Source organism: Hemiscyllium ocellatum, chromosome 8 (assembly GCF_020745735.1).
Source record: "Hemiscyllium ocellatum isolate sHemOce1 chromosome 8, sHemOce1.pat.X.cur, whole genome shotgun sequence".
Taxonomy (NCBI): domain Eukaryota; kingdom Metazoa; phylum Chordata; class Chondrichthyes; order Orectolobiformes; family Hemiscylliidae; genus Hemiscyllium; species Hemiscyllium ocellatum.
The window spans coordinates 80,756,207-80,774,148 of record NC_083408.1 but is presented as its reverse complement, the minus strand read 5'-3'; the positions used below and the strand labels follow the sequence as shown (position 1 = coordinate 80,774,148).

General features: G+C 41.0%; 1 protein-coding gene across 1 annotated transcript in view; it reads left to right on the top strand.

The window, feature by feature from the left end:
• LOC132818347 (MAPK/MAK/MRK overlapping kinase-like) overlaps nt 1-17,942 on the top strand; it is a 135,819-nt gene that overhangs the window by 81,934 nt on the left and 35,943 nt on the right. Inside the window, exons 8-9 of the mRNA XM_060829286.1 lie at nt 11,599-11,700; nt 16,702-16,875. Coding sequence (XP_060685269.1) covers nt 11,599-11,700; nt 16,702-16,875 — 276 coding nt within the window. The remainder of the gene's footprint in view (nt 1-11,598; nt 11,701-16,701; nt 16,876-17,942) is intronic.

Genomic DNA, 17,942 nt, shown 5'->3' with positions numbered 1-17,942 from the left:
TACTTAACCAACTGACAAAGAGATAGGTTTCAGGAAGGCTTCCTAAACTGAAAATATGGCTGATTGATTGAATAAATTATTGTCAAGTGTATTGAGTGAAAAGTTTATACAATTGCCATGAATCAGCAGCATTCTTATTAACCTAAAATTAAAAACTAATTTACTTAAAGAGAGTCCAACCTTTCCTTCGCCGCCATTGTAGTCCCACGCCAGACTTCACCAGCCCAATCCACTCAGCAGCCAGAGACCCACTTCAGCCCACATCATGCCGCCAGCAGAGTTTGCAGTTTAAGCATTAGGGGGTTTGGGAGAGCATTCCAGTAACATCAGCCCAGACCATGAAAGATGTAACTATGGATGGTGAGTCAAAGAGAAGGGTTTGTCATGTCCAAAACGTCAGTCAGTCAGAGGAACATGCAGTTTTGGAGGAATGCTAAAAAGACATTTTTCAAGGCTAAAGGAGGCTGTAGAGTTAAGGTGGCAAATCTGAAAGATATTATAAACTTTATACATCTTCAAATCTTTTGAAACTTTTTCCCCTATTTTAACAATTACATATTCTTATAGTTAACTAGCAACTAATCTTGATAACAATGGCTGTTTTGATAAATACAAAGTTCTGATTTATATGTTAGATATAAAGTAAGAAGCTCTGATTTAAAATCCAGTCAAGCTGGTTTGGAGTTAAGTTTTACAAGTGTGTTGGATGAAAGGAAATTCATATTAGGGTTTTTCCACATATCCAAGTACAGTTCTGATAATAATGGAAGAAAACACAGTAACCAATATGCTATAGCAAGATCACTCAAAAAGAAAATTCAAGTAATATATGACAAGATTATCTGTTTTAATGGGGCTGGTTGAGAGATAAACAGATAAATGACCTTCTTGTGGTTCACAAGTATGTTTTCTGCACTCTTTGAAACTTACAAGAATGGCAGTAAATATTATTGAATTATAAGATTCCAAAAGGGCTTGACATGACAAGAGTGTACAAGATCATGAGAGGAATGGATAGGGTGAATGCATTTAGTCTTTTTCCCAGGATTGAGAGTTTAAGGTTTGAGGGGAAAAAATAAAGGGGAGCTTGAGGGACAACTGTTTTTACACAGAGGGTGGTATGCATATAGAATGAGCTGCCAGCAGAAGTGGTTGAAGCGGGTACAGTAACAGCATTTAAAAGGCATTTGGACAAGGAAAGGTTTAGAAGGATAATGGCCAAGTGCGGGGAAATGGAGTTAGCATGGACAGACATTTTGATCAGCATGGTCCAATTTGGACCAAAGGGCTTGTCTCCATGCTGTAGGACTCTGAGTTTATGATAGATTCTGGGAAACATTTTCTCTCATTGGAAAATCGAGAACTGGGGTGGTCACAGTTTAAAAGATGGCAACAAGGAAATATTTCTGTTTGCAGAGATTCATCAAGACTTTTGGAATTTTTTTCCACAGCAAAACATGTAATGTATTCAAAGCTGTTTTAGTCCGATTTTTGATCAACAAAGGAATTAAAAGCTGATGGGAATAGCCAGAAAAGTGGAGTTAAGGTGACAATCAAGTTGGTGGTAATCTTAACATGACAGAATAGGTTCAATGGACCAAGTGATCTACTCCTATTTCTTATGTTTGTTTGATTCATCCGTGGTATATGGGTGGCACTAGCTAGACTGACATTTGTTGCCCATCCTTTATTTCCCTGGAAAAAAATCCATAAATTGTGAACCACCGCAGTCCTTCAGGTGCAGTGAGAACTCCTCAACTCTTAGTAAGAAGTTGCAGGATTTTGTCCCAGCAATGGTGAGGAAATTACAATAAAGTTCTAAGGCAAGATTGTGTGGCTTGGAGGGAACTTGTAGATAGTGGTGTTCCCATGCATCTGAAGTTCTTTTTTTCTGGGTTGCAGGTTTATACTCAGTTTGGGTTCCACCAGGGCTACTTAGTTCCTAATGTCATTATCGTTGTGTTTTCTCACATCCTCAAAGAATTCAATAAGGCTTGTGAGGCATGACCTGATCCTCTCAAAGCCATGCTGATTATCTCTAATCAATCTGTGCTTTTCCAAGTAATCATAAATCCTGTCTCTCAGAATCTTGTCCAATAATTTGTCCACCACTGATGTATGACTAACTGCTCTGTATTTCTCAGGGTTACTCCTATTCCCTTTCTTGAACATTTGCCAGACTCTGATTATTTGGTACTACTCCAGTGGACAGTGAGAACACAAAGATCATCGCCAAAGGCTCAGAAATATCTTCTCTTGCTTTCCGTGGTAACTTTGGGTATATCCCATCTGGTCCAGGGGACTGATCTATCCTCATGTTTTTCAAAATTTCCAGCATATTCTCCTCCTTAACATCAATCTGTTCAAGCATATCAGCGTCTTTCACACTGTCCTTACAAATAACAAGGTCCCTCTCAGTAGTGAATACTGAAGCAAAGTATTCATTAAGGACCCCCCTTCCACCTCTGACTCCAGGTACAAATTCCCTCCAGTATCCTTGATCAACCTGACCCTCACTCTGGCCCTCCTCTTGTTCTTCACTTTAAGTGTAAAATGCCATGGGGTTTTCCTTAATTCTACCCACCAAGACATTTTCATGTCCCCTTCTAGCTGTCCTAAGTCCATTCTTCAGTTCCTTCCTGGCCACCTTGTAGCCCTCTAGTGCCCAGTCTGATCCTTGCTTCCTCAAGCTTAAGTAAGCTTCCTTCTTCCTCTTCATGAGATGTTCCACATCTCTTATCACCCGACATTCCTTCGCCTTACCATCCCATCTTTGCCTCGGTGGGACAAACCTATCCAGCACTCGCAGCAAGTGCTCCTTAAACAATCTCCACATTTCTTTTGTGCATTTCGCTGAGAATATCTGGTCCCAATTTATGCTCCATACTTCCTGCCTAACAGCATGGTAATTCCCCCTCCCCCAATTAAACACTATCCCATACCGTCTGCTCCTATTCCTCTCCATGAGTATAGTAAAGGTCAGGGAGTTGTAATTACTGTCACCGAAATGCTCTCTCACCGAGAGATATGACACCTGACCTGGGTTGTTGCCAAGCATCAAATCCAATATGGCCTCTGTTACGACACTGTATAAAGCCTCCTGCTTAATTTAAACCAGCAACACAAAAAAGATTTATCCAGAGGAGTCATCTGTGAAAATTCGAGAGGCCAAGAACTATTTAAAGAGGAAATTAACAATTTCATTTCTTAAGGTATAACAGAGAATAATTAACTAACAATTATTTACAACCCCTTCCTCTAATCTATCTTTTACTTTCCGCCTCTATAATTCTAGTCCAATATAACCACCCCCCACCCACCTGATTTAGGATTAGCCAAAAATTCAAGTTTTCAAAACCATCCAGCTGTCAAACCTTCTGTTTGGATCTTCCTGTGTCTTCTTTTCTTCTTCTTAGGTATTATGTTTCACGCTTAATGGATCAGTAAAGATACATTTAAGAGATCTAGTCTCCAGACGGTCTGCAGATGTTGTTGCTTTGCAGGTCTCCTCTCAACTGTTCAATTTTCCTTGGTCTTATACCCTCAAAGAATAAGATTGTGTCATTGGCTTTTAAGATTGTCAATATAACTAAATTCAAACTTGATTGGAGATTTTTTTTGGGTGGGGGTATAATTTAAACTGATTGACCTAATTCGAATGTATTTTTGCGTTCAGGCAACCAGCTTTCGACCAAGTGTTACATTACCTTATTCAGAACCCTTAGTGCTGTGTCAGGTAGTTCTGCTAGCTTTTAACTCTCTTAAATGTACAGTACACCTATATCTTCCTAATACTACCCCTCTAATTGGCCTGTCTACATACTGAGTCAGATGTCTTTCCTGGACACACCTGATAAAATCTGCTCCATCCAAAGTATTCGCACTAAGGAGATTCCAATCAATATTATGGAAGTTTAAGTCACCCATGGCAACAACCCTGTTAGTTCTGCACCTTTCCAAAATCTTCCTCCAATCTGCTTCTCCGTATCTCTGTTGCATATGGGGGGGTCTGTAGAAAACTCCCAATAAAGTGACTGCTCCTTTTCCGGTTTCTGACTTCCATTCATAATGACTCAGTAGACAAACCCTCCTGGATGACCTCCCTTTCTGCAGCTGTGATACTGTCCCTGATTAGCAATGCCACTTCCCCATCTCTTTTATCTACCTCCCTTTTTGATTTGAAACATCTAAACCTTGGAACATCTAACAATCATTCCTGCGTCAGTGATATCCAAGTCTTCGTAATGGCCACGACATCATAGTTACAAGTACTGATCCATGTTGTAAGTTCATTGCCCTTATTTCTGGCACTTCTAACACTAAAATAGACACACTTCAGCCCATCACTGACTGCAACTTTGTCCTATCAACTATATGTTCTTCCTCACAGAGTCTCTGCACGCTGTACCTACATATTTACCAGCTACCCCATCCTCTGATCTGTAGCTCCAGTTCCCATCCCCCATCTGAAGAGCTCTAGCAAACCTCCCGCCCAGGATATTGGTACCCCTGAAGATCAAGTGCAACTTGTCCTCCTTGTACAGGTTCCATCTCCCCCAGCGATGGTATCCCAATGAACCACATATCTGAAGCCCTCCCTCCTTCACCATCTCTGAAGCCATGTGTTCAGCTGCGCTCACTCCCTTTTCCTTGCTTAACTAGCCCGTGACACCGCTAGCAATCTTGAGCTTACTACTCTGCTCATCCTGTCTTTTAGCTTCCAACATAACTCCCAATATTCATTTTTTCAGCCCTCATCCTTTTTCCTAGCTATGTCATTGGTACTAACGTGTACCGTGACTTTGGCTGCTCACCCTCCTCCTTAAGAATCCTGTAGACCCAATCCAAGACATCCCTGACCCTGGCACCCAGGAGGCAGTATACCATCCGGAAGTCTCGTTCACGACCACAGAATCTCCTGTCTGTTCCTCCAACCATTGAATCTCATATCACTATCGCTCTCCTATTCTCCCCCATTTCCTTCTTAGGGGAATAGCCATAGGGGATCCCTGCACTGACTGCCTATTCCCTTTCCATCTCCTGACGGTCACCCAGCCATCTTAATCCTGTAACTTAGGTGTGACTACCTTCCTATAACTCCTCTTTATCACCACCACTGCCTCCTGAATGACCTGAAGGTCATCCAACTCCAGTTCTCAAACGTGGTCTGTGAGGAGCTGGAGTTGGGTGCATTTCTTGCTGGTGAAGTCAGCAGGGACAGTAGTGGTGACCCTTACCTCCCACATTCTACAAGAGGAGCATGTAACTGCCATCGCTTCCATCCCCTCTGCTCACAATTGCCAAAAGAGACTTTTAAAAAAGCTTACCTTACCAACCCTCCATACATAGTCTTTTTTTAGTCAGAGGAGGAGGAGGACAGTGGGAGGCACTACATGTGTAGTGTTTCGGGTTTAGCCATTACTCAAATTTATTAGTTCACTTACCCAGTAATCAAAACTACAGCTTTATGTGGGAATGAAGCAAGATTAATGGGTGCACTGTGGTCTATGATTAACTTATTGCAGTTTTAAGAATGGTCATAAAATTAATGTCTCCAAACTGCTGATGCTTCCATTGTGTTTAGTAACTGCCTTATAATGATTGACATCCTTTCATAAATTTCATCCTTACAGCTAATAGCACTCATTAATAAATATCTTCTATCCCTAATTATTAACTGGTGTCCAGCCCTTTAGATCTATTGAAGACTTCTATTTATTTAAAAGTCACTGAATTGCCATTGCCATTGCTATCCTGTTTGGAAAGGGTATCCTTATGAATACTTGGAAAAAGGGGTGATTTGGAATGTTAACTGTTATATTTCAGGTTAATTTGTTCAAGTTTTTTTTATTGTTACATTTTGTCTATAGAAGTGCTTCTTTCTAGGTTTTTCTCTTCTGTAATCATTATGTTGAGATGTTTTCTGTATTGAATCATATACCCCAAAGCCTATTTGGCACAGTATGCGTAAGATAGCTTTCTGAAAGAATAATGAATTTCATACATTTATAAAACTTAAGCAAGACTAGGTAACTTTTCCTCTTTGGTTTGCTTTAATTTACAGGCTCATGCTTAGGATCATGCTTGTTTTAGTTTACGCTTGATATGTTGAATTATAATATCTTCCATTTTCATCGTTATGCTTTCAGAGATCTTCTCAATATGCCCTCTACTGGAGTGATTTTGAAGAACTCCCTATGAAATCAATTTGCTTAAGTTGATCATTCACTTTTTTTCAATTCACTTCCTTTAAACGTAAAATATTGTCAGAATTGGAGTTGGTTATTGACAATTTTGCACTATTTGGTTCCATTCTCAATTCCTAAGATATGAAGCAATCTCTTCAAAGTTGCAATAAAACCTGAAAAACTTTCAAATTAGAATGAAGACCAGCAATTGAGATTCACGATAGACAAGTGCCCTCTCCAACGAAATAGAGTGTAATTGCCTTCCTTTAATGTTCAACGGTATTTACCATTTTTGTATCTGACATTGTAAAAATCTAGAGGGTAATCACAAACTTAACTGGATGAGCCGCATACATAGTTTGGCTACCACAGCAGGTTAAATGTTGGATAGTTTATGGCAAGTGACTCACTTGACTCGTTAATCTTTCTACTACCTAGAAGGCACAGATCAAGAGTAAATGGGAGTACTCTCCACTTGTTTGGAGAGTATGTCTCTCACATCAGCCAGGTCAAGCATTCCATTTGACTGATACACATTTATGACCTTAAACATTCACTTCTTCCATCAACAGTGCAAAGTGGCTGCAGCATGAATCTTCTACAAAATGAACCACAGTACATTTCCAAACATCCCTTCCACAGCAGCTCACAAACTGGAATTTCTTCCATCTATCTGGATAATGCAGTAAATGCATGGGAACACTGCCATTTACAATTGCCTCCCTTGCCACCCTGACTTGGAAATGTATCACTGTTCCTTCACTGTCACCCAAAATCCTGATATTTCCCACCTGGTAGCAGTATCGAAGTACCTATATAACACAGACTTCAGTTCAAGAAGCATGTCACCTCCCTGTCCTCCAGCACACCCGGAATGTGTAATAAATACTGTTGTTACCAGTGGAGCCCAGATCCTGTGAAGGAATACAATTTGACTTTTGATATTTCTGAATCCCAGTTTATGTTGCCCTAATAATTCTGTGGTTGTTATCCCTCAATGATATTTTAACCTCTATTTTCTACTTCTACTCTCCTGTATGGATATCCGATCAATATGAACATTGTCTCTTGTCACTTTCACCCGCACCAATCAACCCCAGCGCCCCGTGGCTGAACACTTTATCTCCCTCTCCCACTCTGCTGAGGACATGCAGGTCCTGGGCCTCCTCCATTGCCACTCCCTTACCACCCAATGCCCGGAGGAAAAACGCCTCATCTTCCGCCTCAGGATCATCCAACCCCCTGGCATCAAACATTAGGTTAGATTACTTACAGTGTGGAAACAGGCCCTTCGGCCCAACAAGTTCACACCAACCCGCCGAAGTGCAACCCACCCAGACCCCTTGCCCTACATTTACCCCTTCACCTAACACTATGGTCAATTTAGGATGGCCAATTCACCTAACCTGCACATTTTTGGATTGTGGGAGGAAACCGGAGCACCCAGAGGAAACCCACGCAGACACGGGGAGAATGTGCAAACTCCACACAGTCAGTCACCTGAGGCGGGAATTGAACCCGGGTTTCTGGCGCTGTGAGGCAACAGTGCTAACCACCGTGCCACATCCATCAATGTGGATTTCACCAGTTTCCCCATTTCCCCTCCCCCCACCTTACCCAAATTCCAACCTTCCAGCTCAGCACCGCCCTCATGACCTGTCCTACCTGTCCATCTTCCATCCTACCTATCCACTCCACCCTCCCCTCTGACCTATCACCATTACCCCACCTCCATCCACCTATTGCACTCTCAGCTAGCTTCCTCCCCAGCCCCACTCTCCTTCCATTTATCTCTCCACCCCAAGACTCCCACTCTCATTCCTGATGAAGGGCTTTTGCCCAAAACGTCGATTTTCCTGCTCCTCGGATGCTGCCTGACTGGCTATGCTTTTCCAGCACCACATTCTTGGCTCTGATCTCCAGCATCTACAGTAATCACTTTTGTCATCTTGTCACTTTCATTATGACATTCTTAAAGCAAATGTGTATTATGTTAACCATCTTTTTGACTGAATAATTTGGGTTCTTCCAAATTATATTTGATGATAAATTATTTTGAAATGCAGTGCTTGTTTCTAAGTAGACAAAATTTACAATACATAAAAATGTAACGCATCACTAATCTACTTAAACCTCTGTCAATGATCGATTTATAAAAATGCATTGTGTTTAAATTAATATAAATTAGATTTTGAATATTGTTTTCCTGGACATTGCATGCTACATGTGTATATATTTGTATGCACTGAAAATCAAAATTTGTGTCATGATCTCCTATTTCTGTCATTAAGTTCAGTTAACTTATGCTACATTTTCTGCTCCAGCAGGAGAATTTTGCACAGCCCAGAACTTCTATTTAAAAGGTTAATTGATTGCGGATGTATGCTAGAGAATTGAAAAGTGACCAATACTGTGCCAATTTTTAAAAAGGTAGAAGGGGCTTAGCTTCCGTGATTGGGGAAACTTCAGAGATATTAATAAAGCACATCCGAGTGTTGAGAAAATAGTTGGAAATAGCTAGCAAAAATTTTCTAAAAGGACAATCATGCCTGACAAACTACTTGAAATTCTTTTGAGGTGCTAAGAAATGGAAAATGCGGTGATATAGTGTGCAAGGCCTTTAAGAAAGCCTTTTTTTTAAAAAATGCTGGAAATTAATAGATACAAAGCTAAGAGGGAGATGGAAAATTAAATTAATGTTGTTCAGAAGAGAGAAACTGATTTACAGTTAATAGCTTTTCAGTGTAGTTTGAAAGTGAATTATATATGTTTCAAATTCTGTTCATTATGTATATTAATGAATTAGTATTGATCTAAAATAATCACTCTGCCCCTTATTGCAAAATAAGGGATAAAATTCATTCTTTAAAGCAATAACTTCAAATGAAGTTACAAATGAAAAAATATTGATGGAATCATAGAATAGAATAGAGGCAAACATTTGGACACATTGTGTCTCTGCTGGCTCTCTGCAAGACCAACATGCTTAATTTCCCTTTAGCTGTCCATATTATCTCTCTCCATATGATTGCCCAATTCAATTTTGAAAGTCGGGATGAAATTTGCCTCCTCCACCTTCTTTGATAATGCATTCCAGATCCCAGCCATCTTTTATACTAAAAAATCGTAATGTCCCCATTGCTTCATTTTGCTAATCATCTTAATTCACTCCCATTTTGATTCTTAATTCTTGTATGAACAGGAACAGTTTCTGTCTATCTACTCTGCCATGTTAAATGACATGGAGGTGTTGTGTTAGAATGGGATGGACAAAGTTATACAACACCAGGTTATAGTCCAACAGGTTTATTTGAAATCGTCAGGTGAAGTCCTGACAAAGGAACAATGTTCCGAATGCTTGTAATTTCAAATAAACATGTTGGACTATAACATGGTGTCGTTTGATTTCTGACCTTAAATGATCTATAACCATATATCTTCTGTTCTGTCAGCACTTGCATTGACTTTAAAGTTGAACCATTTAATTTGTATTGACTTTCCCATTCTTTTAACGAAGAATAATTTCAAGTTTCCTGCAGTCAATTTTTTCTGTCTTCACAATTCTTCATACAGTTCATGGTACTTTCATGTTTTTTTTCATGTGACATCTGCAAACTTTTAAATATATCCTGTGTGTTAAAAGTTAGGTTATTTATATTTATCAGGAAAAGTTGGAGCCCAATTCTGGGATTCCAAGGGGTCAACATATACCTATCAATGGTCTAAAAAACAAACAATCATCACCATTATTTCATAGAGTCATAAAGCACAGAAACAGACCCTTCAGTCCAACCAGTCTATGCTGAATATAATCCCAAACTAAACTAATCCCACCTGCCTGCCCCAGGCCCATATCCCTCCAAACCTTTCCTATACATATATCCATCCAAATGCCTTTTAAACTTTGTAATTGTGCCTGAAAGCATCACTTCCTCAGCAAGTTTATTCCACATGTGTAAAATAAATTTGCCGCTCGTATCTTTTTTAAAATCACTTTTTAAAAATGTGCCAACTAGTCTTGAAATTCCCCATCTTAGGGAAAAGACAACCACTATCAACTCTATCTATACCTTTCACTCACACACTTAATCTTTTTCTATACTGCTTTTGTTCCATGGGGTGTAACTCTGCTGACAGGCTTGTTGTGAGGCTCTTTTTTCAAAAAGCCTTTTGGCTCTCCACGTACATCACCAAAAATACCTATATCAACTGGCTGTGTTACTTCCTCGAAAAGCTCAAGCAAATTTCCTTTAACAAATCCATGTGGCTTTCCTTAATCCATATTTGTTCAAGTGACTGAGACAAAAACTGAAACATTTATTTCAGATTTCAATGGTTCTTTGTTTATTTTTGTCCAAGTGTGTGTTAGTTTTGTTCTGTACGGACACGTCTGTATCCACAGGTGAACCAGTATCTCCAACACACTTAATTTTTCTGTAGTTACTTATAAAAGGTTTCCCGTCATAGAGATTAATTGGCTGGTTTATAGTTTATTGGCTCAGCTTTGCACCATTTATTGTGCAAGAATATAACATTTCCAATCTCCATTCCTCTGGCACCACACCTGCATGTAAGGCGGTTTGGAAAATTTTGGCCAGTGCCATTGGAATTTCCTTACTTTCCTCCGCATCCTTGGATGAATCTCATCCAATCCTTATTAACTTTACATTCAGAATGATGGCAGTGCTTATGCTGTGAAAGAACTGAGGAATTTTGAGATGCACATCAAGAAGACATGGAAGATGGTATCTCACAATGACAAAGCAGCAAAGTTAATCAAGTTCGAGGATTTATCACAAGTAGTATAGAATGTCAGAAACAAGTGGTAATATTCAGCCTGTGTAAAATCTCAAGCCCTCAGTTACAGTACTATGTATGGTATAGAGCTACAACCTACAGGTAGGATGTTGTTGCTTCTGAGGTGATACAATGACCAAACTTTAAGATGCTGCCTGGCATGTAGAAAATAGAAGATGTTTTTGCATTAGAGCAATGCAGATGCTTTGGTAATATGAAAATATAGAAAATTGTGAAAGGATAGACTTGATAGAATCTGATGAATCCTATATATGAAACATCAAAGTTAAATGCAGAACATGCAAATCAGATTACAGGAGAAAGCTCTTTCCCAAGAGTTTCGAGGTTTTCCATTTAGAATTGGTGGGTGAAATGGAAACAAAATCAACATTAAAAGTTAAATTGGGTGGTTGATGAAAGTATACCGTAATGAAATGGTTACATTTTATAAGAAGTCACGGGATAGGTAAATGTTGATGTGGATTTGGTGGGCCAAAATTCTGTAACGTCTGTATCCACAGGTGAACCAGTATCTCCAACACACTTAATTTTTCATTATAATGAAAGATAGAATTATTACTTCACACTTATTTCCAAAATTGTTTTACCACAGTCTACAGCCACTTTTTCCTGGTTCTAATGAAGTTGACCAAATTGCAAAGATCCATGAAGTCATTGGAACTCCGAACTCTGAAACGCTAAGAAAATTCAAACAGTAAGTAGATCCTAAATTACAATAAATGCTGATAATTTATAGAATATTGATTTGGACCATTTACTGTTAATGCACTTTTATGGACCTATCTCACCTACATTTCTAAACCCAGTAACACTGGCTAAGCTGTGGTTATAAGGTCAATGACAGCCATATACCTAAAAACTGTCGGCCATTGGATCAGGACCATTTGGACATCCACACTGCCACTACAGGGATAACAGGTGAGAAATGACAATGCTAAGCATAGACTGGGAGACACTGTGTGACCACTGGAGACTGACTGTCCGGAAGGATGTAGGGAGAGGCAAGGTAAAACTGGAAACTTGGCTGTGTCTAACCTGTAAGATCACAAGATGTTTATAGAAGTATGTAAAATCATGGGGGATATAGATAGGGTTAATGGTAGTTGCCTTTTCCCAACGGTGGGGATTTCAAGGATAGTGGACACATTTTTAAGGAGAAAGGGACTTAAAAGAATTCAGGAGGGGAAAATCTTTAACACACGGTGGTTCGTGTGAGGAATGACCTGAGGAAGTGGTGCATGTGGGCACAATTACAGCATTTAAAAGATATTTGGATAAGTACACGAATAGGAAAGGTTGGAGAGATATGGGCCGGGAGCAGACTAGTTTAGTTTGGCGATTATGTTCATCATGGCCTGGTTGGACTGAAGGGATTATGACTATGTAGAAGCAGAAGTAGATCATTTTGCTCCACCATTTAATGAGGTAGAACATAGAACAAAATAGCGCAGAACAGGCCCTTCAGCCCTCGATGTTGCGCCAACCTGTGAACAAATTTCAGCTCGTCTCTCTACATTATCCCAAAATCATCCATGTGCTTATCTAAGGATTGTTTAAATCTCCCTAATGTGGCTGAGTTGACTACATTAGCAGGTAGGACATTCCATGCCCTTACCACTCTCTCGTAAAGAACCTGCCTCTGACATCTGTCTTAAATCTATCACCCCTCAATTTGTAGTTATGCCCTCTCGTACAAGCTGACATCATCATCGTAGGAAAAAGACTTTCACTGTCTCCCCAATCTAATCCTCTGATCATCTTGTATGCCTCTATCAATCCCCTCTTAGCCTTCTTCGTTCCAATGAGAACAGACCCATATCTCTCAGCCTTTCCTCATAAGACCTTCCCTCCAGACCAGACAACGTCCTAGTAAATCTTCTTTGCACCATTTCCAGTGCTTCCACATCCTTCCTGAAATATGAGGACTAGAACTGTATACAACATTCCAAGTGTGGCCGCACCAGCGTATTGTATAGTTGCAGCATGATATTGCGGCTCCGGAACTCAATCCCTCTACGAATGAAACCTAACACACCGTATGCCTTCTTAACAGCACTACCCACCTCGGTGGCAACTTTCAGGGATCGATGTACATGGACTCCAAGATCCTTCTGCACATCCACACTACTAAGAATCTTTCCATTGACCCAGTACTCTGCCTTCCTGCTATTCTTACCAAAGTGCATCACTTCACATTTAGCTGCATTGAACTCCATTTGCCATCTCTCAGCCCAATTCTGCAGTTTATCCAAGTCCCCCGTAACCTGTAAAATTCTTCCAAACTGTCCACTACTCCACTGACTTTAGTGTCACCTGCAAATTTACTACTCCATTCACCTATGCCTGCGTCTGAGTCATTTATAAAAATGACAAACAGCAGTGGTCCCAAAGTAGATCCTTGTGGCACACCACTAGTAACCAGACTCCAGGCTGAATACTTTCCATCAACCACCACTTCTTTCAGTAAGCCAGTTTCTAATCCAAACTGCTAATTCACCCTCAATTTCATGCCTCTGCATTTTCTCCAACAACCTACCATGTGGAACCTTATCAAAGGCTTTACTGAAATCAATATATGACACGTCAACTGCCCTACCCTTGTCTACATACTTGGTCACCTTCTCAAAACCTCAATGAGGTTTGTGAGACACGACCTGCCCTTGATGAAACCATGTTGACTATCTGAAATCAAATTGATGCTTGCTAGATGATTATAAATCTTATCTCTTATAATCCTTTCCAAAGCCTTTCCTACAACAGAAGTAAGGCTCACTGGTCCATAATTATCTGGGTCATCTCTACTGCCCTTCTTCAACAAGGGCACAACATTTGCAATCCTCCAGTCCTCTGGTACTAAACCTGTAGACAATGATGACTCAAATATCAAAGCCAAGGGCTCTGTTATCTCCTTCCTAGCTTTCCAGAGAATCCTCAGATAAATCCCATCCGGTCCAGGGGACTTATCTACTTTCACTCCTTTTAGAATTGATAACACCTGTTTGTAACCTCGATCCTTTCTCGTCTAATATAATGAAACTCATTCTTCTCCTCTACAATATTCTCCTTTTCCTGAGTGAAAACCAATGAGAAATGTTTGTTTAGCACCACTCCGATCTCCACAGGGTCCACACTCAGCCCTCCACTTCTGTGTTTGACTGACCCTATTCCTACCCTAATCATCCTTTTATTCCTCACATACCTATAGAAAGGTTTAGGGTTCTCCTTTATTCTATTTGCAAAAGACTGCTGTTGTCCTCTCTTTGCTCTTCTTTACTCTCTCTTTAAATCCTTCCTAGCTGATCTGGAACTCTCTATCACCTCATCTGAACCATCTTGCTTCATCAACACATAAGCCTCCTTCTTCTTCTTAACAAAAGATGCGAATTCTGTAGTAAACCACAGTTCCCTTACCTTATCACTTCCTCCCTGCCTGACAGGGACATACCTATCAAGGACACGCAATATCTGTTTCTTAAACCACCTCCACATTTCCATTGTCTGCATCCCCTGCATTTTGCTACCCCATTCTATATATCCTACTTCTTGCCTAATCACATTATAATTGCCCTTGCTCCATCGATAACTCTTGACCTGTGGCATGTACCTATCCTTTTCCATTGCTAAACTAAACGTAACTGAATTATGGTCACTCTCTCCAAAGTGCTCACTTACAACTAAATCTGGTCTGGTTTATTACCAAGCGGCAGGTCCAGTGTGGCCTCCCCTCTTGTCGGCCCTTCGATATACTGTGTCAGGAAACTCTCCTGTACACATTGGACAAAAACTGATCCATCCGATATACTAGAGTTAAAGCATTTCCAGTCAATGTTGGGAAAGTTAAAGTCCCCCATTTTGACCACCCTGTTCCTTTCACTCCTACCCAGAATAATTTTGCCAATCCTCTCTTTCACCTCCCTGGAACTCTGCAGAGGTCTATAAAAAACTCCAAGCAGTGTGACCTCTCCTCTCCAGTTCCTAATTTCAGTCCACACTACCTCAGTAGACGAGTCCTCATCAAAAATTCTCTCAGCCACCATTATACTATCCTTGACTAATAAAGCCACACCTCCCCCTCTTTTACCGCCTTGTCTGTTCTTAATGAAAGATCTAAACCCTGGAACTTCAACATCCATTCCTCACCCTGCTCTATCCATGTCTCCACAACATCAAAGTCCCAGGTACCTATCCATGCTGCAAGCTCTCCTACCTTATTTCAGATACTTCTGGCATTGAAGTAGACACACTTCAAACCAGTTTGCTGTCTACCAGCACATTCCTGTGACCCTGAAATCCTGTCCCTGTCCTTTGTACTCTCATCCTCCTGTGCACTGCAGCTACACCTCCGGTTCCCATCCCCCCTGCTGGGCTGGTTTAAACCCAGCTGAATAGTATCAGCAAATTTCCCACCCAGGATATTAGTACCCCTCTGGTTCAAGTGAAGACCATCTTGTTTGTACAAGTCCCACCTTCCCCAGAATGAGCCCTAATTATCCAAGAACCTGAAACCCTCCCTCCTGCACCTTCCTTGCACCTGATATCTCTCCCCATTCCTTGCCTCGCTATCACGTGGCATGGGTAACAAGCCAGAGATAACAACTCTGTTTGTTCTAGTTCTCAGCTTCCACCCTAGCTCCCTGAAGTCCTGCCTTGCATCCCTATCCCTCTTTCTACCTATGTCGTTGGTACCTACGTGGACAACGTGTTGAGGTTGGCCACCCTCTCCCTTCAAGACCCCAGAGTTACGATCCGAGACATCATGGACCTTGGCACTTGGGAGGCAACACACCAACCGCGAGTCTCGTTCGCTCCCAACAAACCTTCTATCTGAGCCTTTAACTATTGAGTCCCCAATGACTAACACTCTCCTCCTTTCCCTCCTTCCCTTCTGTGCAACAGGGACAGGCTCTGTGCCAGAGACCTGGGCCCCACTGCATACCTCTGGTAAGTACCAACGGTATCCAAAACTGTATACATGTTTTTCAGGGGAATGATCATGCCAGCTAGTGCAGAGCTGCATAGTTTGCCTTTTTTCCTTTTCCTTTCCTGATGTATCCCAACTCTCCTTCTTGGCTTAAATAGTGGACATCTCATACAGCTTATGCACATTTGGACCTTTATGTTCAAAGTCAAAGTTAGTCTCTCGTAATATCCTTCATCTGCCTTGCTGTAAGGAGCAGAGACGAGGGCAATTTGGCATGGTAGCCAGTGTCTTAGAAGTACTAAAGCAAAGGCAGGTGCGTTCTAATTATGAGTAAACGTCACTGCAACTGTCACTCATTCTTTGGTGGACAATTGGTGCCTGTTATAACGGTACCCTTGAGTGGGTACAATTGCTCATTATTACTGTGCTGTGCTAATTGCAGTTTGACTGAAGATGCTTTTACAATATCTCGTAGAAGAAAGATCAATTGGTTGATATTCTCATTATGGGAAAAGAAATTTCAAAGGTTGAAACCCTTGTCATTTTCTGTTAGTAATCTTGTCATTAATCTGATACTTAAAAGGTGCTGAATGGTGATGTTTTACGAAGTAGGCAATTCTATCAAACCATACTCAAGTACTGAAGTTCAAACAACGTGTGTGGTTACCTCTGTTCATGTTTGTAGATTTCTTCTACTTAATGTTTAAATGGTTTTGTTTCAAACAAAACTACTCGATTCTATTAATTATTATTTTTATATGATTTTTAATGTAGAACTCGGGCAATGAGTTTTGACTTTCCACAGAAAAAGGGAATAGGAATATCTTGCCTCATTCCGCACACTACTTCTGAGAGTATTTCGCTGATGAATGCAATGATGGAGTATGACCCTGAAGAAAGGATCACTGCTAAGCGGGCATTACAACATCCTTACTTTCGTGAATTGAGGTAAAGCAAATTTATTTCTTTCATTCAGTGTTAAATCTGTCTTTGACTATAAAATGAATAATCATACAGCAGAGAATCAGGCCCTTCATCCCACCATGTCTATACTGACCAACAAACCCCAAACTACACTAATCCCATTGCATTTGGTACATAGCTTAGTATGTCCTGGCATTTTAAGTGCTTATCGAGATGCTGTTTAAATGTTGCGAGTGTTCCTGCTCCCACCACCCTCTCAGGCAGTGTATTCCATACTTCCGTCGTCCTCTGGGTGGGGAAAAATATTCCTCTGATCCCCTTTAAATCACTTCTCATAATAAAATTGTGCTATCTGGTCGTAGACATGTCTGCCATGGGGAAAAGATTCTCATGATCTACCCTTTGTTTCTTATAATTTTGGTCCCCCCCTCAGCCTCCTGTGCTCCTGAGAAAACAAACACAGCCTCGTTCCTCAAAACTGGGACTTTTTATCCCAGGCAACATCCTGGTGAATCTCCTCTGCACCCTCTCCAGTGCAGTCACATCCTTCCTATAGTGTGGTGACCAGATTTGCATACAGTACAGGTTGACCCCCATATCCATGGAATTGTCTTCCGAAGTTTCAGTTATCTACGGATTATCATGGTCCGAGCATATTATTGGGAACGTTCAGCACTAGGGATCAGGAGGTCGCTGGGAAGGTACATTTCCCATTAAATAAATGGATTCACTCCTATCTGCGGTTTTGGGCTTCCACAGTAGGTCCTGGAACGTAACCCCTGCAGGTACAGCGGGGGGACTTCTGAATTCCATCTTGCAAAATGAGAGTGGTGCTGGAAAAGCACAGCAGGTCAAACAGCATTGGAGGAGAAGGATGTTTCGGGGAAAAGCCCTTCATCAGGAATGAGGCAGGGAACCTCCGGGCTAGAGAGATAAATGGGAGAGGGGTGGGGCTAGGGAGAAGGTAGCTAAGAGCATAGTAGTGAATGGAGGTGCTCCACCCTCCTCTCCAACCTATCACCTTCATCCCCACCTCCATCCACCTATTGCACATTAGCTACCTTCTCCCCAGCGCCCCCCCCCCCCCCCTC